A 22142-nucleotide genomic window follows, 5' to 3' on the forward strand; every position below is an offset into this window, starting at 1 on the left:
TGCGCTTTTATCAGGCACCGTGAAGCAGACACAGAGGAGAGCAGGTTGATGGTTTAGTTAGGAAACACAGATAGAGACAAGATTACACACACACAATAAACCAGTTAAACAATTTCAGATTAGCCTAATCTCCCTCACGTGACTGACTGGTCATGTAATAGATTAAGACCTATGTACTATTCAGCACCGAAATATGGAGTCCAAACACTGACCAAATGAAGCACAAATATGACTCAATTCATTAATGAGCAATACTGTTACTTAAATAATTAAAATGGAGTGTAAAAAGAGAGTTTTATACTTTCCCTTGTACCATCAAAACCAGTAATACAGATAGCAGAATAGCATTTGGGGATAAACTGTATGTATATATATATATATATATATATATAATCCAGGCAGCTATGGAGGACGGAACCTGCCAAAATAAAAAATAAATTAATCAATAAATGACTTGATAAATAAATGTCATTAAATGTAGCAAAAATAATAGCCATTAATTAATTGATAAAATGTGACATTGGTATTTCTGTATTAATCTGATTCTTTATTTATTTATCTTTGTATTAATTCCATTATTCATTAACTCTTCTGTTTAATTTTCCCTTTTATTTATGCATGTATTTATTTTTTATTCATTTTTAAATTTAGTTTAAATATATTTATTTGTTTATATTTGCATTTATTTCTTATTTATTCATTTATTTTTAAATGTATTTATTTTACTGTATTTATGCATTTATCTATTTGTGCACGATTTCCCTTTGCATTTCACCCTTTTTCCCAAACATTTCTGTATTCTCTTCTTCATACATTTTTTTTTTTTTTTACATTTCTGCCTCATTTTGAAAATGATGAAACATAAATACATAAAAGGGAAAATTAAACAAAAGAGTAAATAAAAAAGGTAATTAATACAAAGATAAAGAAGCACATTAAAACGTAAATATCAATTTATGTCATATTTGATCAATTAATTAATGGCTACATTTAAAAATGTTTTTGCTACATTTAATGACATTTATTTATAGAGTCATTTATTTATTTATTCATTCATTTTTTTGTATTTTGGCAGGTTCCATCTTCCATATCCATCCACCTTGTAGGAGAAAACCATGGCCTTATGCACAATTCTTAGATGGGGCTGTGGGGAACATCTGCATCAGATGGGTTGTTGTGGTCTACACTACCTTGCCATTATAAGTAGATGAAGTGATGAAGTGATGCAAGTCGCTTAGTGAAAATAGCTTTATTATTTTGAGTAAAAAAAAAAAAAAAAAAAAAAAAGAAGAAAGAAATTATTATTTATTTAGCATATACAAACTGTAACATACAGAACATGTTTATAATCTCCAATAGCAACTTTGGAACAGCCAGAACTGTATGAACAACAAAGTGCAGTGCGTGTACGGTACAGTACAGTAACACATGTATGGCATTTTCAAGTAGTCAAGCAAATAAGGAACTGCGATTATTAACTTCAATTCCACACTGGGAACTTTGACGAGGACCTACCAACCTTTGTTCAAAGATTTTATTTACTTTTGTGCAAGAATGTTTTGTATGTTGTTTTGTCTATAATAAGTGTATTGTTGAGTCAGGATAAACTGAAAAAGGTGGTAAGGGTTCATCAAACGGGATAACTTAACAGAAGAACTAAATAACACTGCACATTTCAGCAAACAAGACAAGGTGGCATTTGAACTGAAGTGTATGAATGTACTGAATTAGCTGGTCATACACAACTGTCAGCTGATTGGAGGACTCGTCCGAATGTGAAAAGAACAGAAAAACACGCACTAAAGATTACATTCAGGTTTGAATTGTGACACCCAACAGTGCAGACATCATCCATTTCAAATGCAAATTAAGGGCAACACCCATTTATATTTTATAGAATGTTTGTTTTTTTACAATTAACATTTTATTTTTCTAGTCTCAAGAACATTGATGTGAAGTTGTCTTTTGTGCCCGAGAAAGAACCAGCAGCTCAAATCATTCACTGAGACGACACCTAGAGGTCTTGCACAGAGTGCTATATTTTTTCAAGTAAATCCCAGTTTGTTTTTAGTCCAGGTTAAGCTCAAATGTAGTCATGATGTCCCGCTGCCTAGACATGTCAATAACAGGTATCTATAAAGAGAGAAAAATAAACCACACAACAGTTATTAAAAATGCCATTTGACCAATATCAGAACACCTAAATACCACATGGACATGGATGATGGTACTCACAGCCTCTCGCCTGCGACGCTCTTGCTCCTTTCTGCGGGCGATCTCTCTTTCCACCGACGACTGTGGGGTTGGAGGTTCTGTTTCTGTGGGAGACTTTGGCTCTTGCTGCTCAACATCTTTAGGAGCGTCTGGGGTAGCTTCTGTACAAATGTTCTCCGGTGAATCAGGATCCTTCTTGATAGGTTGTGGAGTTGTTTCTGGTTGACATGGGCCCAGCAAACTAGAAGGAGAATGTCCATTTTAATTGGAAGTAGCGCTCTTTGATGCCGTTTCTCACTTCCGCATTGACAACTACACACATCGGGTCTGGTGCGAACTATCCACGTTGCTGCGTTCCATTTTTGCAATGAGTTTCCTCCTAAATAGTGCCGTGTCTACTCTAAACAACAAAAACCTATTCAGACAGAGAATGTCTGAGGGGCTTGCATTAAGAGCAGAATACATAAAACATACATAAATTGGACCCCAAATGAGATGCTAACTCTAACGTTAGCTGTTGAGGCTAGCCCCGTTCAGTGACTAACACATAACGTTAGCAAGTGCATATCAGCTACATAACCATCTTCATCGTATCCCAGCTGCTGGGCGATCTAAAGCCATATATATTGTCCTTTATTTGGTTGTTGAGGTAGTAGTGTTCGTCGTACATTATTGGTTGTTGAGAAGGGGACGGCCCATTGGTATTCCGAAACACCAATTGTCCCAAAAATGGCCCATTGGACCGAAAAAAAAGCCCATTTGTTCCAAGGCCCCGAAAATACACACTTTCCGTGCAACAAACAGAAGCACATGGCTATTTATTATGCAGAACGACAGAGATCAGTTGGAACAAAGGATTTCATCAGTCAAACATATTTTCCGCAGTTGGAAATTTGCTGAAGTCGAAGTCCGTCCGAAATATTTTTTCCCCCCACACGAATGTTGCGCAGGGGAGTGCAAGCATTTATAAGAACCCACAAAATCAAAAATATCCGTGTGAATTTTTTGAGCGAAAATCCTTGCTTGGTGTGAAACGGCTTTTAAAAAGGTACAGTATGAAGGATTTGGCGGTATCTAGTGGTGTGGTTGCAGATTGCAACCAACTGAGTCTCCCCTCCGCTCACTACTCCTTTTCCAAGACTGAGGTAACGTGAGCCGCCGAGTGTAAAACCGTAGTAACGCCGTTCACCTCACTCAGAGGCCATCCTCACCATAATAACACTACTTTAGGAGCAACGGAAGTCAGACGGCGGCTGGCGATACCACGGTTTTGCACTCTGCGGCTCACGTTACCGCAGTTTCACAAGCGTGTCGGAGAACTACGGTGGCCTTCAGGTAACGTAGAAATGCAAAAGGCTCTCTCTGGAGCCAGTGTTTGGTTTGTCCCTTCTGGGCTACTGTAGAAACATGGTTGACTGTGAAGAATACCCGCTCCATATGTAGATATGAAGGGCTCACTCTAAGCTAACGAAAACACAACGATTCTCAGTTTCAGATGATTATACACGAATGAAAACAGTTATGAATCTTATATATTCCATTTCTGCCAATAGATCCCCCAAAATGTTACACACTGTTCCTTTATACCATCCACCAAGCTTTTACAGAAAAATACTCCTTTAGTTTATCAGCACTCTTTCAAAAACTGGGATTTGGACACTCTGAATTATGCTGAAATATTCATTTAGAAGCCAATCTGATGCATTTGCTGAATACCTGCTCTTTTCAGGAGCCTCCTCCCTCTCCGTGTTGTCTTCCATCAGATTCTTCAGTGACTTCAGTGCTTTTTCATGTTCTTCCTTTTTTATGGCAGCCTTACGGAACTGCTGGAAGCTCTCCTTGGAGGACTTGATTGCAGTTGCAGTGACCGACTGCCTCACCAGTTTTGCCCAAGACTCTGCATTTTTCAGAACAATGTCCTAAACGAGACAAATCACCACGTTTATTTATCTATTTCGAATTACTCGCACCAACAAGGATCAGGTTTGAAGCTGCATTATTTGGTTTCTGGCCACTAAACGGCAGAAATCAAAATCTAAATAAGCTAATGTCTTAACCTTTGTGTCCATCTGCCGTTTGGTGCAGACAGACACAATCCTTATTGGTGCAACCCACCCTCTGCATCCTGAGCTGCAGAATCAATCATTCAACAGTTCAGGAAAAATGCTGCATTCATGTGGTGTCGGAATAATCTGAAAAATTAGTTCCAAACTGTGAAAATTCACGTCAGTCTGGAACAACAACTCGGAAAGGCGGCAAATATTTTGCTACACGACTTGCCGAGTTGACTGGATTAGTTAGAAAAGTTATTTATTAGCATTAACACTGATAACAAGTAAGGTAAAGAAATATTTTAGTGGTTTTAGGGAATGTACTGCTGAGCCAGTTCCTTTACTCACATAAATACTGGAAGCAGCTATTAATGAGTCAGAAGAACGACTTCCCTACTTGGGGAAACGGGACTATCCGAGGACCATGTGAATGCACCCCGAGATGTTAACACTTGTACATAGTTAACTCAGTTAAACAATGCTAACCTTTTTGGGGATTTGGGTTTTCCCCTCTTCAGCAGATTTACTTGCTGTGTTGGCGTAAGGCACATTAGTCAGCTGACTGTCAGGAAAATCCTCAGGGTATCTGAAATCTGGCATAATCACTTTAGAAACAAGTGTTCTGCTAAAGGGTTAGGAATTAAAAAGAATTGGTGATGTCAAAGTAAGGGTCTTCTAGTGACTTACTGGACCCGGTCTCTTCTTTGGGCTGCAGTGGGCTGTCTCTCAGAGGGGACAGCACTTGGCCCTGCTGAAAGGTCAGATTTAGATTGAACATTTAAAATCTTAAAAACAGCAAAGTAGCCAACGACCAAATATTCAAGCCCAAAAAGACAGAATTACAATGAGTGTAACACACTACACATAAAAATATCCCTGATATAACATAGCGAGGATAACATGGTATATAGGGAACTGCTACTATTATATAGGTCATGTTGCTTTTGGATATTTTCCTTTGACGTCCTGATAGACCTTGAATACTTTTCTTACAATTATGAAAAACTGCCACGGAGCATTGAAAATGTACAATTACTTAATTATGTGTTGTTAAAATAAACTGAATAATGAGTGTATACCGAGATACATGTCAAGGATTTGTAGACATATTGGCAATAAGGCAATACGGAGGCAATTTATGCGTTTAAGCAGAAGTTTTTGTGTGGTTATGGCAACACTTTTGATTCAGACCATAGACTGTATATATAGATGGACAACGCGTCTCTTTTGGCCTTTGGGGAGCTGTCACGTCATCCATCTTTATATACAGTCTATGATTCAGACCATTTAAGATTATATGTGTAGTGTTTCTGCTGAGCTCTATTTAATATAAAGCAACTGTGATGCACCTGATAGGGAGATTTCTGCTGATCTACTGTAAAACAATGAATAAATGGGCTGATGCTGTCTTTTTTCATTGCTCTTTAAGTACAGCCAGGGGTGTCCTTTAAAATCCGATGTAAATGCAACTTGGTCTAGTGTATGACACAACATGAATTTAACATGTAGATTAATCACAGTGCAAAATGATACAATAGGCTAGCAGTGAGGCAGAAATTACACATAGAACCTTTACCACTAAATAAACTTGTTTTGCAACGTTTTTGCATTTGGTCAGAGCAAGTGACGAAGTTTAAATAGCCGAGCGGACGGGCGGGAGGGGAGGCGGATGGGTCCAACAAATACAAGGCTTTCATCTAAGAGGACGCTGTTCGTGTTCCGTAAGTCACTTTGCGATCAGCCGATCGTTCGTGCCCCGTGTTCACAACATTCAGTGTCATTTTCACTGTACAAACGTAGTGGTTTTAAGCCATGTAGTTATTTCCCAAACATAACTACAGTGGCTTTGTTGCACTGTTATGTTGTTACACTATTATTTGAACACAAACCATGATCTTTTTATAACCTTAACCTAGTAGTTTTGTTGCCTAAACCTAACCGATCGTTCACAACGTTAACCACGTGGCATTGTGCGTTTCTGTAAGCGTGATATGAGGCTGATATGTAATGTATTTATGAAACTTTTTTGGTTCCGAAACATTGCAATTCCATGTATCCGTGGTTAAAAAGTTACAGTTCAGAGGTGACGGCCCATAATGAGAGTCATCACAAGAAGTTTGTGTCACAGGAATTAAAAAAAGTTGTCTTTTTAACAATCAAAGCCAACAGTGTTTGTTGCCGTTTCATCAGAAGTACCTCAAATCTGGTGGCAGCCCAGTCCAGCAACACTCCTGGAGACGCCATGGGGGATAAGAGGGCAGACAAATCTGTCAAACAGTAAAGGACAGATATTGATCTTCAACACATTATATAACCATGTGAGAGGCAAGGAGCTACTGTGTGTTCATACAAACTTACAGCGAGAACTAGTGTACAGTAAAATCAGCTGAAGGCAGCATGAGATGGAAAGCAATAGGGGCGGTAATTGACTGGACCATTAGTTTCCTGTTCAGCCCTATTAGAACTGAGTAAGTGAGCCAGTTTTCACTTCCTGAACTTCGGTTTCTGAGGAACACTGAGCATATAGGACAAATAAAGATGAATATACGTTGGAGGAGGAAGGTTCACTTGATGTGGAGCTACATCAGTGAAGGAGGAATAAGGAATCTTAATGGGAGGTATTTGTTAAAGGAGCTGACAACGCTGATCTGTGAGTACAGAGTTGTTGGGAGGTATTGATGCTTGTCTGGCACAAGTGGCTCTTCTTATTTCTCAGTTTGTACATCCTCAATCCCTTTCTTCGCCTCCTCTCCTCGCATCATAGTCCCTCCCACCTAAGATGCGAGCGGAGGAGGAGAGGAAGAGACACGAGGAGAGACGAGTCGAGGCAACAGGCATTTAACAAAATGAGACATCCTTGCATCGGAGCAGTCATTTTAAAGCAACGTCGAATTAAACAAAACAATGGACAGCTGCATCAGCTTTTGTTTTTCCATGCCCAAGGCTTACGGACTTCCATTTTCACTAAAAAAACAAACCCAAACAAACAAAAAAAAAATCACTAATTTAAAAATAAAGATCCTGTAAATTGTTATAAGTGAAATGAATGTGCATTTTTTGAGTTGAGGGACAAAAAGGACAAATGTGAGCAGTACCTGGAGGTGATAGAGGCAGCTCATCACAGGTCTCGTCTGCGTTTCGGTGTGTTGGGTGACCTTTGGTTTCTTCTACCGAGGGCTGCACAGCAGGAGGAGGCTGACGAGTCTTGACCGGGGCTTTTGTCGAATCTTTTGTCTCCGATATCTGCTTGCCACAGGCAGCACCAGTCACCTTTGACTTAAGAAAGAAATGACATTCTTACTTTTCAATGTAACCAGCAATGAATCTCAATAGATTACAGTAAGCAAACACTGAATTGTATTTACCTTCGTCTTAACTTTCTGGCAAGAGTCTTTACTTTTCGGCTTCTTTGTTTTTGGCACTGAAAGACATGTACATGAATAATTCACAGTCTACAGAGTCAGGCATCATACCTTTTGTCCTCTCAAAACTGTTATATCAAAAATAAAACATTTTGCAATGTTTCTGCTTTGTTGCGCGCGACATGCCGCAAGTTGGTTTAGTTTATGTGGAAGTCAGCCCGCTACAGCGGTCGCTATTGCGACAGTACATATAAAAATGTCCGCCACTCTGACCATCCTGCTACGTTGATTGAATGGGAATGTCCGTTCTACTCCTAATTCTATTTCTATGAGTGAAACAGTGCTGCTTTTAATTTACTCTTTAGATTTTGCCTGGAGTTATCCAATGTCATTAACTTATCAGTGGCATTGACTCAGCATATCAGACATAAATGAATGTCCGCTACAATAAAACAGCTGCTCTATCAAATGTTTCACTGCAATAGCCTCAGATGTCATTGAGTGTGCTTCATGTAGACAAATTAAAGTGTGAGTGAAATAAACACAAAGAGAAAACACCAGATGAATGTGCAAAAATACAAAACAATTTAATATTTAGTTTGCAACCAAGAGAAGGGTTGGAAACGCAGTAGTAAGGCACCCAGGTGAATTATGCCCATTGCTTGTATCTTACTTTAAGACAGGAGAGAAGGGAAGGGTAAACCAAAGGTAGGTGGAGGGCAGAGTGCTGCGGGGGGAGCAGCTAACCTGATTCAGAGTCACTGCTATCAGAAGTGCTAGAATGGCTGCTGGTGCTGCTGCTGTCAGAGCTGGATGACGACGAGCTGCTGCTGCTGCTTGCACTGAGGCGTGAAGGGCAGCCAAGGTCAGGAGCCGCCACGACTTTAGCTGTTAACAACAACAACAACAACAAAAAAGGTTGAGGTTTTTACAATCAATGCCTCACATGGAAACAACTGTGACGATTACATTGTTGATCAAATTCAGACCTTACCTTGTGGCTTTTTTTTCTTAATCAAGTGCTGCTGTTTACTGGCAACCTGAGAAGTCCCAGCATCCTTTAGTTTCCCAGTCTGCACTCCTCCTGTGAGCTTCACCAGCTTTTTTTCTGCAGAACAGAGGAGATGATAATAGCACATTTTACAAATTAAATCCAATAATAAAAAAGGTGTATTTGCTGACAGAGCAAAGCTAAAGGGGCGGGCCCATCTACATTCTGTTCCGTTTTTTTTTTTCCAAATGAAAACGCCGACACAGCCGTAGCAAAAAGCAGCAATGTAGGTTCCCAAAGTAAGCTAATCAATAAGGTTATGAATAATGTGAACGCTAGCACTAGCTGAGTCAAAGCTAGCTGGGCTAAGTTTGGAAATAACTGAAAGGGTTAGTTCGGATTTTTTGAAGTGGGGTTGTATGTATACTCCCGAGTTCTGTGAGTTAAAATTACTGCTTTTTTTAATGTAGTCTGGTGGTTTTGAAGAGAGCGATATAACTGCTTCAGTTTCGCGTTGGAAAGGGCAGCAGAAAAACAATATTTATAGTATTTTCACAGCTTTACCTTGTCGTCACACAGCCCTTTCTGACGGGGAATGGAAGCAGTCTTCATATCGCGGTCTTCAAAGCAGCTAGACCAGACTCCATTCACAAAACATTTTACCCCACAGAACATGTGAGTTACTAGTCTACCGCTGCATTAATCGGTTAGTTTGTTTGTGTTACTTTGTGACTTTAGGATCCGAACCAACGTGGCGTCCAAATAGCAGTACATTGCTTAGCTTCTGTGCCGGTACACCTGTCCGATCTCCAAACAGGAAGTTATTGTATGTAACGTTAATACACTGACTATGGATGTATATATACTGTACATGTAGCAGCGTCATCATGCAAAAACCTATGTCAGGTTATGCGGGTATTTTTTTTTTTTTAGAGATGAGCGTGGGAAAATAGCATTTTCACAACAAAACATACATACTTCGACCAAAATTTGAATGTTCAGATTTGAATACACAAGGAACCCCACTGGGAAGCCAATGAATTATATAAAAACCTAAAAATAATAATAATAATGCCCTTTAAGCAGAGCAGGACTGAGCTGTACTTACTGCAAACGTTTTTGTTGCATTTCTTCAGACATGCTGCAACAAACCTCTGCAGGGCTCTTAGCGTGGAGGGCTTGAGCATTTCAAAGTCAACCTCAATCTCCTCCAGAGTGGAATCTCGCAGGCAGGACTCCCTGGCATGAATGATGTTCACCAGCTTGCCCAGCTTGTCACCGGGCAGCTTGTCGATGTCCAGTTTCAACTGCTTCTTCTCCTGGTAAGTCACTGGTAATGACGGGACCTCATCCTCACATGTTAAAGGTACTCCATGAACATTGTGCCTGTTGCCATGCCTACACATACATACAAAACATCTGATGTTGGCACATGTGGAATACTCAGTTCAACATTACTTGTCACAAGAATAAAATATAAATCATATTAATGAAAAGATCAGGAGGGGCTAACTTACACAGCAGAGCTCTTCCGGTTGGCCATTTTTTCTACAATCGATTTGTATTTCGAGGATTTGTGCTTTAGTCTAGCGATGTCCTTTTCTTTGGCTCTTTTTTCCTTTTTCAACTTGTCTTTCTTCTTAGGCTCTTGCGTAAGTCTCTCCAGCTCATCACGGACAATTTTCAACTGAAAAGCCAGCCATTAATGAGCCAATTAGGTCAAATGCACTGAAGTGAATGACTTCTCTTCTGGCATGTGTATACCAACCTGCTCCTCTAGATGGGCCAGCTGCATGGACACCTCTTCTGATGAACTCTCTGCCTCTGAGGAGCTTTCGCTTTCAGAACTCGCTGAGGTTGGCACACTTTCAACTCGGTCTCCTTTTCCCTTGTCAGCTCGCTGATGAGGTATGGGACAACCCTCTTCTTGGGGAACCCTCAGATATCGGGCCTCAAAAACTTCCTGTTGATACAAACACAAATGTTTTTTTATAGTAGTAATAGAAATTATAACACGGATGCTAATGCTTCAAATTAGGGAGGGCCTAGGTCAATCTTTACAGTCTGTACAGTGCATTTACCAGTTTTAATTACTAGGGCTGTCAATCGATTCAAATATTTATTTAAAGGGGAGACTTGTGGGTTCCTATAGAACCCATTTTCATTCACATAACTTGAGGTCAGACAACAATTTCTGAAATTGTGCTGTAGACGGCGGCCTTAATGCTGTCAGATGCTTACAATACTAATCGGAGTACGTAACGTTACATTGACGCTGCTCACTTGCCCTCGCAGCTCGTTTCACGGCTGCCGGTTACAGCGTTATATCTCATTACTGGACCGATTTCTAAAATGTTTGTCCCCATTAGTCACTTAGAAACAAACACATGGGAAAATAGGGTCCACGTTGAAAGATACCGAAGTTACCCTTTAAGGTACCATATGGAGTTTTTGACCACTAGTAGCGCTATGGAGCAAAGACTATAGGCGTGGGTCCCAATTTTGTTAGTATGTCGTGCATGTGGATAAAGTGATAAACAGTCGGCAGATGGTTTCACACTATTCCACTGATCAACAGTTGGTGGTGGTAACATGCCAGGAATGTGCAAACAAAAATGAGGAGGAAGAAGCCTGCTAGCAAGCACACATGGATGTAAACAATGTAGGTTTCAAATTCTTCCAAACATTCTGCAAATGATGTATGAAGAGGAAAATACATTCAACACATTTATCAGGCATTGAGGATACGCAGAATGCATTTGGTGGGAAACAGTTAATATAAAACACAACTGTTTTCCAAAAAGCTGGTATGTTTCAGTATTAACATACAGATCTGATAGAACAAAAAAAAAATCTTTACCTGCAGTTTTCTTGCCATGTAGACCACCTCATGCGAAGGTGGATTGTATTTGTAACAGTTGGAGAACATCAGTCGGACATCAGCGGCAAATTCTTTTGCATTCGCATATTCTCGTTGATCCATTTGTTTCTGAGGAAATAACACTTACTGATAAAACTGATCTGACTTATATTAATAATAATGTAATATACTCCTCATCATCATAACCATCTTACCTTGATGGAGCCCAGGTCCATAGGCTGCTTGATGATGTCGTGGTAATCGTGCAAACCGAAGGCAACCGCATCAACGGGGGTATAGAAGGGCCATGCATACGCATAGTGTCTCTTTGAGAACATCTCCCTCAGGATATCATTACAGTACCTGAGCTGCTCAGACAGTCTGACCTTCTTGACCTCAGAGGTAGGCAAGTCTTTCTTTGGAGCTTTGATGGGCCTTCCACTGCCTCTCCTGGAGAATAATGAACAGGGTGCTGAAGGATCCTCAGCGGGGGATACCTCACAACTGGTGATGACGGCGGTGGTGGAGGCTGTGGAGTCTGCTTTCCTCTTAAAGCCTTTTTTAATCTGGATGTTCAGAAAAAGGTCACACAAAAACAGCAAAGAATTTACAATTTGTTTAGCACTTTGACATTTAAAAGTTTGGTTCAAAGCACAAACACAGGCTATGGAATCTGCAATGTGATTTAAAGGATAACTTCGGTACCCTGTTTTCCATGTTTGTGTGTCTAAGTGACTAATGGGGAAAACTATTTTTTAAATTGGTCCAGAATTGAGGGAGAACGCTGCAACCGCCAGCCACTAAAGCTGTAATGTAATGATTTGGGGCAACCTGGCAACATCAGTTTACGTCCACTAAAAGTGCTAGCATTATAGAAAGGACCGCTTTCCGTTTGTCATTATGTCATGTGACTTGTTGCCGGAAGAGACAACGGTGGAAACGTGAGTGACACTTATAATAACTATCCGAGCCTCTCGGGTGCAAAAACAAGCACTTTTAGTGTGCGTAAACTGACGGTGCCAGGTTGCCCCAAATTATTACATTAGAGCTTGTTTAGCTAATGGAAGCTGCAGCATTCTCCCTCAGTACTGGACCAATTTCAAAAAAGTGTTGTCCCCATTAATCACTTAGACAGAAAGACGGGAAAATAGGGGTTGAAAGTTATCCTTTAACATTAGTAATTGGTCATGTGAACAATTCAAGTTTGTGAAACTCAACGAGAAAGTCTGTCTTACATGAAAAAACATTTATTGCAGCCACCACAGAATGAGCTACTACTGGTGGTGCATTCGATTCCAGTGTAAAAACATTTATCTTACCTTTTGATAACAATGGAGAAAACATGTATGTATGTATTTATGACAAAAAATCATATTCAACTAAATTTTAATGTCAATATATTTTGGTTTCTTTTCTTACTGCAATAACAAGCCAAGCATCAGAACCGAGTGGTAAACTCTATGATACCCAATCATAGTAACAATAAGACAAACAACCTCTTTTCTGCATGTTTTCACACCTCTACAGTCTATTTCATGGTTTAGAGTCAGTATGTATACTGTGCTAGTTGCTTGCAAAGCAATAAAATACTCACTGTTGCATCAATTTGTGCAGAGAGCTGGATGGGTGGCATGAATTGAGGCACATCGGGTGGAATGACTGTCACAGTCTGCTGGAGAACAACTTCTGACACAAGGGATCTCTGCTTTATTGCACCTGCACGACACAAGGTAAAGTGAATACATGCACAAGAATCAGATACCATTTTAAAATGGTTTAATTAGGCAGCACAATTAGTGTCCGGAGGACGTTACTACAAAGTTCTAACATGGCAATATTCGCGGGTGTTTGGGGCATTTAAAGCTGCAGTTGGTAACTTTGAGCAAATATGATAAAAAAGTTATTTTTATAAAACAGTCACTATATCCTGACAGTTGTGCATGAGACAGATAATATGTGTCCTCCTGTGCTCTAATGGCATTTGCAAGATTTCACCGTGCCAAAGGGAAACAACCAATCAGAGCCGAGCAGTCTCTAAGCAGCTGTCATCACTGCTCGCGAAACTCGCAAACTCTGATCAAACTGTCAAACTAGGGAGCGCTGATCAAATATGAATCCAGATTTGGTTACTGTAATGCATATTTCTCACCTCAAATGTTTTTAGATTTTATAGTCAGTCATTTACAGTCGAGCCAAAACCAAGCACCGCCCACTGGCTGGAGCAAACTTTCCAGTTACACAGTGTGGACCAACAATATGACATACTAATTAAAAAAAATTAAAAAGTAAAGTTGGACCACATCTTAAGGAACTGTTGTTGTGTAAGATACCTGCATTCGTCTTCCTCCCTTTCACCGGTTCCTTTACAGTGATTGCTGAAACGTCACGCTCTTCCTTTTCCATTTGGGACACTTTCTGCAAAAAAAGCTTCTCCAGGGTCTGTGCCATAAAAACAATGTCATCTCCAGGCTGTGGAAAGAAAATGTATATATTACAATAAAATAAAAACACTCAATGTAGCATGTACTCTTATGCCAATCCCGACTGAACCGTTAGAAATAATCTTCAGCACTGTAATAGCCTAAAAAAAACTTAATTCTGAGTGTGAACCAGCTCATTTGCATTACAGTATGACAGAACAGCAATAGGGATTAGTGAACATTATATCAGTTCACAGACATACTTTTGCATTACAGTTGTACGTACATGTTGTTGTGTCAGACAGCATCACAAATAGTATTCTCTTACCCGATTGTACACATAGCAGTTGGTGAACATGGCATTGAAGTCTTGTATACAGTCAAGTGCTTGCCAGTAGTATTTGTTCTGAAGGCGCTTCTTAATAGTGCTCAGATCCATAGGCTTTGTAATAATTGAATAATAATCCTGAAAGACAAAAAATTACACTGGCATGAATACACCAAAATCTGATTGAAAATTAAAAAAAAAGTAAATCTAATGGAACTTATCCACCAAGACAGAGTCTGGATGCACCTAATTTTAGGCTGAAACGCTGAAATACTATCGATTAACTGAGAATGAGAAAAAAAACTCAACAACACCACATGTTAGAGATGGGCTGTGAGTGATGCAGTCTTATTACTTACTGGGAGACGCAGTGCCACAGCATCAACTGGCTGGCGAAAGGGCCACGAAAAGTTATGCTTCCATAAAGTTTTGATCACCACTTTCTCTAGGTACAGCAGCTGATTGGTTACACGTCCAGGGCTCTTGGGATTTATGACCTCCGGCGGAGGGGGATTTCCACTCACAGTGGGACACACTTTCACATCAGACATTGTGCTGTCCAAAGGCCATGAAGGGGGAATCGTTCTGTCGTATGCTTTGCTGCAACTTGGTGTTCATCACACGTTTTCCTAAACAAGGAGGGAAGAGTAGTTTACAGTGCTTCAGTAAAAAATGGATATTGGGGATGACATTTTGAAAAAAACAAACCGAAAAATTCAGTTACAGTCTATCCTTTATACTGCATCAGTGCTGAAACCTATTCTGCCTTAAATCGAACATTCTTAAACCTGGTGCCTACATTACCCACAATGCAACTTGACAGCCAACCGTTCAAGTCCAACATTCAGATGTTACGCTAGTAGCAGCTAATGTAGCCTCAAGCATAATATCTTATTGCCAACTAATCCCATGAAAAAGACCAAGATCAGCAATTATAGTGCTTATCGATGCCAATAACAATTATTGTTTGTATAGCATCAAATGTGTATCAATCCACAGCAGAAAATAGTCCCTAACAAATGCACTATTTACTGCCGTTTTAAAGTTTGCTGAAAACAAACAAACAAAAAAACAAAACAATGCCCAGCTGTCTTAGGAAATGACTCATCAATTTAAATAAGAGTTTATTTGTGACTCATTTATTTTACAGGTTTCCAATAGGAGCAAATTGGATGGAGCGGAGTACAACAGACAGGGTAGGGAAATCGGGAAGTTGTTGTTTTTTTTGGTGATAGGGTTTGTTGACAACATAAAAATATAGAATGCCTGCTTTATACTTTAGTATAGTTATAAGAAAAAGAGATTCATAGCTGCTGCATCAATGTTATTTTAAGTTTAAAATTAACTAGAATTACCACCTCACGGTTGTATGCCTCCGTCAACCAGTAATGTTGCAGTTTACATCCATGTCATCAATTCATCCTACTAGACATTTGTGTGAAAATGTCAGTTAGCATATGAATTCTCCTCTTATGAGGTCGTAGTGACCTTGACCTTCGACCACCAAAATCCGATCAGTTCATCCTTGAGTCCAAGTGGACGTTCGTGCCAAATTTGAATAAATTCCTTGAAGGCGTTCCAGAGATATCACGTTCACAAGAATGGGACTGACGTGAGGTCACAGTGACCTTGACCACCAAAATCTATCTATTCAATCCAGGGCTGTTGCCGGCAACGAGGATAAATGACAGGAGGTGGGATGTGACCACCTGCATATATGTATCCTGCAACAACAGTCCAAAATGCCTACTGGCAGGTTTTAATCTACTTGGAACAAATCAATTAAAAAAAGAAGAAAAAGACAGTACGCCAGAGCATGCTCAATATTTCTTACTGGCTATGAAATTAAAAAAGCCACGATTTATTCACTCAAACCGATGTTTGATTCTACGACATAAATAACCAACAAGTACCAACAGAAAGTTAAAGTTTGCACTCAACAATTCTCTTATTCATTTAATCTGAACACATTATTTTGTTGACTGGATGTGCCTTAATTGGGTCTGTGCACTTAATTGCTCCCTGTGAAAAACTAAAGAAATCACAGTACAGTATAAATAGTATATTTTAAATGCCAGTGGATTAGCAACACTCACAGAGTACAGTGGATGCTCAGGAGCATCTTTCCTTCTAAACATGGGTAATTGTGCCACCTAGAGTATCTCTCAGACATTGTTCCATTCAGCATTTTAGCTCAGCAAAAACATTGAACCGTTGTAGATCCATGTTTCTAACAAGCACTTGGAGTACCAGTAACAAAAGCCCTATTAACCGACGTCCCATAAACACTTGTCTGTGCGGTTTAATTACGTAAGCTAATGTCACAATAAAAGTCTGGAGGATGTTTTGCATACACTTCTTTAAAACTTGCTGAGCAGTTGCAAGAGGAAACATGTAACATTTTGGAATAAACTTATAATAGAATATATAATACTCCTGCCTTCTGGAAATTGAGGTTTATTGTTCAACAAAGAGTTTTGAGATTGATGAAAAAGCCCAAGAGTTTGTTCTCATAAGCCCTTTCTAAAAGCACCTAAACTATATATAAAAAGGTTAAGGATCCAAGTAGCCAAGCAGGTTAAAAAGGTGGGGCTGTAAAAAAAAAAAAAGGAAAAAAAGATTTATATTTAAGACTGAAGTGCCATTCTGCCATCTTCTGCAAGTCAAACAAACAAACAAACACATTATTTTTCTTTGATACCCAACCCAAATAATTTTACATTGCAAGTTCTGTTTCTTATTTCCATTTTATTTATTTTTTTAAAAAGAGGAAAAATTAAGACAATACTTTGAAACATGTATAAATCCAGTGAAGCCCAGCCCATCATGTTTTTGTCCTTTTGTTGGGTGTATGTAGGTGCAAAGTGAATTTCAAGTAGCACATGATCCACACTTCAGCGACTAAATGTCGAGCTCCTCACAGTCACCTACGCCTTGCTGTCCCAATGACCTGGTGATGAGTTTTTTTTATGCATTTGCAAGATTGGGAGTCGAATGCTATTTGACGTTCACAGTTATTTCATACAGAAAGCGTTATGACAAGGCAGTCATGTTTTGGACATACCACAGCTAAAACACTTTGTCAATTAATTTGACAGAGAAGTACTCACACTCACTAATTTTAATAATCAGTTTAAGTCATTAAATTTATCAGGTAACATTGCAATGAGTTTACTGGTACCAGCTTCTAACATGAAAGGATTTTCTGCTTTTATGCATGTCATATCGCTGTAAGGAAAACATCAGTTCCCTGACTATTGGTCGGGTAAGCAATTTGCCATAATTTGGGGCACCAACAGCAATAAATGTGAAGGGCATAAACTAAATGATAAATCAGTTAATTAAAACTATTGGTAGAAACAAATAAACAAACAACAAAAAATGATTGTGATGATGAGGTAATCTTCTTTGGTACACATCATGATGACTGTCACAAAATATTTGTTGTAGTCAGGAGGTAGGCTTCAGCAGACTCTGGACAAGTAAATTACCAATTAGCAGACAAAAAAGTAGTTATGAAAACGCTTTGCTATAAAAAAAATCATCAGGGATATTGTAGTAAATGTGGTAAGCTTCAGCACATTTAGATCAGTGATTGACACTCATGAACATGAGTACTGAGGGCAATGCACAAATTAAGCAAAGAAAATGGAAATGTCAGCATATCTGCCATTAAATAGGATATCATGCCAAAATTATGAAAACATCTGTGGCAGCTGTCTTGACCCCAACCAACAGACAACCCCCGCACGGTAAACACTTAATTATAGACAAACCAAAAAAACACTGGTTCTGTTGTTTGGCCATTTGAAAACACAAAGGTATAAACTGTTGCATTCCATCATCGAAACCACTAACAGCTGACAAAACCTGGTCCTGCATGTCAACACAAATCTAAATCATCTGAATTAACATTTAAATTAAAAACTAGGATGGAGATTAGAAGAAACCCAAGTATATGGGACTGTCTTTAAAAATGTGTCCAGCTACCAAACCCTCACAATAACATCCATTACTGCAAATACACACATTGTGTGATTGGTTGCATTTAAATCAATTTGTCAGTGCCCTTGTCATTAGTGATGTGTTGGTCACGAACGAGCCGGCTCTTTTAAGTGAACGATAAGAGCCGGCTCCCATCCGAGACCTGTTTATTTTTTTCCCCCCTATTAATTCAAGGCAGAATGATATGACAATTTTCTCCACGCCACGGGCACTCCGTGCATTGACGGTGACTGAATGTTGTGTTAATGATGTCCGTGCGACCAATCAGGTATTGACAGACAAGGATCATACCATCAAGCAGGGAGGGGCGGGGGTGCACGGCGCGCTGACGGTCTATACAGGTACAGAGCAGGAGGGAGAGGAGGCGAGAAAGAGAGAGGAGTGTGGTGCGCAAATAGTAGACAAGATAAGTGACAGTCGGAAACGAAGCAGCATGTAAAATTATCGTATTCTGGAAATTATAAGGTTTAGTATAATTATATTGAATAATTTAAGTGATATATCTGCACACATACTAATCATAGGTCAAAACAGCGCTAAATTTGGCTGAATTATGAAAAGGCAGAAGTGGTAAAACGAAGAGCCGTTTGGGAGCCGAAAGAGCCGGCTCTTCTTGGTGAGCTGAGCCAAATGATCTGGCTCACTAAAAAGAGCCGGAATTCCCATCACTACTTGTCATGTTACAAACCATGAAAGTGAACCATCATATCACCTGCCTCAAATAAACGTTCATTTGTGATACCAGTATCTTAAACCTTTAGCTAGCGTTAATGAATACATCAATCTAACAATGAGATGCGGTAGTGTGTTGCAAGTTTGGCTGGATTTAAGGGTTTATCTCATAAAACTGACAATAAACTGATATTTACAGGTGGAATTTCATTCATTCATTCTCACTCTGCAATATCACTTCCCACTTGTGTAATTTTGTTAATAGTCTGTTTATTGTCAATACTGTATATGCTGCTCCTATTTTTACACTTCCTTCTATTTAAATGGTTCATATTTTGTTACACTTTGTTTAACTCTTGTTTTTACTGTGTTAGCTGATGCTTCTTGTTTTTTTTGCACTATCCCCTTTGCTGCTGCACACTGCAAGTTCCCCCACTGCGGGAATAATAAAGGAATATCTGATCTTATATGTGGCTGTCTTTAAAAATGTGTCCAGCTACCAAACCCTCACAATAACATCATTACCTCAAATACACACATTGTGTGATTGGTTGCATTTAAATCAATTTGTCAGTGCCCTTGTCATGTTACAGACCATGAAAGTGAACCATCACTTCACCTGCCTCAAAAAAAAAACGTTAATTTGTGATAGCAGTATCTTAAACCTTTAGCTAGCCTTAATTAATACATTAATCATACAATGAGATGCGTCAGGTGTTGCAAGCTTGGCTTGAATTTAAGGGTTTCTCTCATATGTTGTTCACATGTTACGTATGGTGTTGTGCAGAGAGCATGGCTGCATGCATGCTGTGCTGTTGACAGTGCTCAGGCCAACACGTGAAGGCACCACCACGCCCACCGGGTAGTTAAAGCCACCTTAGCGTTAGCTAGCTAACTCATGACAGGGCAATGAAGCTAGAAGCTAGTTTAGTAATCTGGAGATTCAAATTCGTCCGACGAATTATGTGAATGACGGCATGGTGACCTATGCAGTCACAACAGCTCGCGTTAGCTACCGTTTGAAATGAAACAAGCTGAACAATGCTAGCTAGCGTTGCCCGGGCGACTGTAGCCACTTTAGCCTGCATGCTAGCTAGCTAGCTAGCTGGTACTGCGTTAGTCATTTTGTTTATATTATCACTGGTTCCTTGTCAATAACTAGATATTTCCCATCTTTCCACGGTTTGTTTTATCTACCACAATAAGGCCAGTGCGGCTTATCGGGTGCATTTTCACTCAACAATCACTCTAGCATCTAGCTAGCATGCCGGTAGCTAAGCAGCTAGCAGTGAAGATGTGAAGATGTTTGGCTCCACGCCAACTAATGACAGCAGATGAAATGTTCCCCTCCCTGTTAGGATCACATCAGCTACCATACTATAAGTCTGCGCTTGTAAAACATGTCATTTAGCAAGCATTGATGTCCCCGTGCTAGCATTACCTGACGAGATATCACGGTGCTCTTGCGTTCAACTCTCCGGTTGCTGCAGACGTCGCTACGGCAACCGCCTCACCTTTATACCGTCTGCCTGCTCGAGGCTCTACGACTGATTGGTCAAAGCAGTAACTAATGTTATACTAGTTTTAAGACTTTATGCATTTCTGCACAAAAAAAGGCGCTCGAAACATTTTTTCTTTCATGCAAAAAAAACCCCACTGTCTCCTGGATATGTGCAGCTACTCGGGTTTTTAAAGGTTAACATGTTTGTTGAGTTCTAAAACCACATGGCAACGCGGTGTCACTGAAGGAGTGTTATGGATTGATTCGACCACTGACTGATCGGTGCAAAGTCATCAACCCTCCTGTTCATTCAATAGTGTGGGTGTCTGCCCCGTACAGGCAGTCGGTGTTCCTCCGACTACCAGCGGAGGAGGTAATGTGTGTCTGTGTGCACCGACAGGACCGGAAGACCGGGATCTGGGCGGAGTGGTGCATTCGTGTGCTGAGACCCAGAATCGGAAAACTTGCTTTCAATTACCACACAAAAGCTACCAACCCCTATAAACTAGGACAGTTAGGCAAGGCAGCTTTATTTGTAGAGCACATTTCAGCAACAGGGCAATTCAACGGGCTTCACATAAACATTCAAGAACATTGCGACAAAGTGCAAAAGAACATTAAGACATAGTTAAAACAGTTATAAAAATATTAAAACATTATAAATTAGAAAATAAAAACAAGTTTAAAATAAAGGATATAAGTTAAAATAGAGTATAACACACAAGAGTAAAAGCTCTAGTGCAGTATATAAGATAATTATCTGGTTTAATAAAAGGCAGCAGCAAACAGGAAAGTTTGAAGCTTTGATTTAAAATAACCCAGAGTTGGAGTTGGTCCTGCAGGTTTCTGGGAGCTTGTTCCAAATATCTGGTGCATAAAAACTGAACACTGCTTCTGCATGTTTAGTTTTGATTCTGGGGACACTAAGCAGACCTGATCCAGATGACCTGAGAGGTCTGGATGGTTCTGAACATAGCAGAAGATCAGAAATGTATTTTGGCCCCTAAACCATTTAGTGCTTTGTAAACCAGCATTTACGATGATAATTGTGAGATATGCCTTGAATATGTTTCCTTTTTTTGCAGGTTATAAAAAAACTAAAAATTGTAAGCAATAAAAACACATTGTGTAACACCTCCCCCTGGCTTCAAAGATAACTGCCTTTTTATAAATGTTTTTTTTTTCGGTACTATTAAGACGGGAGATGTGAAACGATGTAATCAATATGACCAACATGTAAAAGCACAAAAGTTTGAAGAATTAGTTTTCTTAGAATATAATTGAGAGTTCAGAGTATTAGAATACGTGGGGTGTGTTTGGATTTTACCAGAGTACTTTGAACTAGGCATGAGTTTACTTCCTGTGAGCTGGAAATACTACAATAATACAACTCATGGATGTATTATTATGGTATTTGTACTGTTTCTCTCAATACATCCATGATCTGAACAATGAAATCGAAGTACTTTTACTGTGCCCATGATGGAATTTATTTTTTTCCAACTTTCCAACTAATATAACTATTCACCCATGATGGTGTGGATACTTGACTGGAATTACTAACTGTGATATACTTGTCACAATATGTCTATAAGGATTGGTAAAACCAGCTATAATGAAAAATACATATTTGATGAGGATAAATCCAATCCCTCCATTGATTCAATTCTGTAACAATAGACATTTAAATCCGAATTTTGGTTTCTTGGACCTTGTAGCTTTGCCATCAATTAAAAGT

General features: G+C 39.4%; 1 protein-coding gene across 6 annotated transcripts; it reads right to left on the bottom strand.

Moving 5' to 3' along the window:
- Positions 1-1287: 1287 nt before the first annotated feature.
- Positions 1288-20750, bottom strand: brdt (bromodomain, testis-specific). Of its 6 annotated transcripts, none has more exons than XM_037770777.1 (20): positions 20345-20750; positions 14586-14855; positions 14227-14364; positions 13809-13947; positions 13073-13194; positions 11694-12044; positions 11479-11607; positions 10387-10581; positions 10136-10305; positions 9727-10016; positions 8622-8735; positions 8375-8515; positions 7631-7686; positions 7361-7541; positions 6462-6532; positions 4953-5013; positions 4752-4870; positions 3931-4133; positions 2236-2455; positions 1288-2133 (listed from the first exon to the last, which is right to left on the bottom strand). In XM_037770777.1, exons 2-20 carry the CDS (start codon positions 14775-14777, stop codon positions 2068-2070), a joined length of 2958 nt encoding a protein of 985 aa, XP_037626705.1. In that variant the 5' UTR covers positions 14778-14855; positions 20345-20750; the 3' UTR covers positions 1288-2067. The 6 variants fall into 6 exon arrangements, with proteins under 6 accessions (XP_037626705.1, XP_037626707.1, XP_037626704.1 ...); XM_037770779.1 differs by having other exon boundaries at positions 4752-4858; positions 20345-20749; XM_037770776.1 differs by having other exon boundaries at positions 4953-5016; positions 20345-20749.
- Positions 20751-22142: the final 1392 nt, after the last annotated feature.

The sequence above is a fragment of the Sebastes umbrosus genome, chromosome 5 (genome assembly GCF_015220745.1).
Source record: "Sebastes umbrosus isolate fSebUmb1 chromosome 5, fSebUmb1.pri, whole genome shotgun sequence".
In the NCBI taxonomy this organism is placed as follows: Eukaryota; Metazoa; Chordata; class Actinopteri; order Perciformes; family Sebastidae; genus Sebastes; species Sebastes umbrosus.

Bases quoted from the DNA above. Each gene is read 5' to 3' on its own strand.
- brdt (XM_037770776.1), bottom strand. From the start codon at position 14,777: ATGTCTGATGTGAAAGTGTGTCCCACTGTGAGTGGAAATCCCCCTCCG. The intron at 7,687-8,374 runs GTTAGCTGCTCC...CATGTCTTTCAG, and splicing joins TAGCAGTGACTCTGAATCAG to TGCCAAAAACAAAGAAGCCG. The intron at 7,542-7,630 runs GTAAATACAATT...TTCTTTCTTAAG, and splicing joins GCCAGAAAGTTAAGACGAAG to TCAAAGGTGACTGGTGCTGC.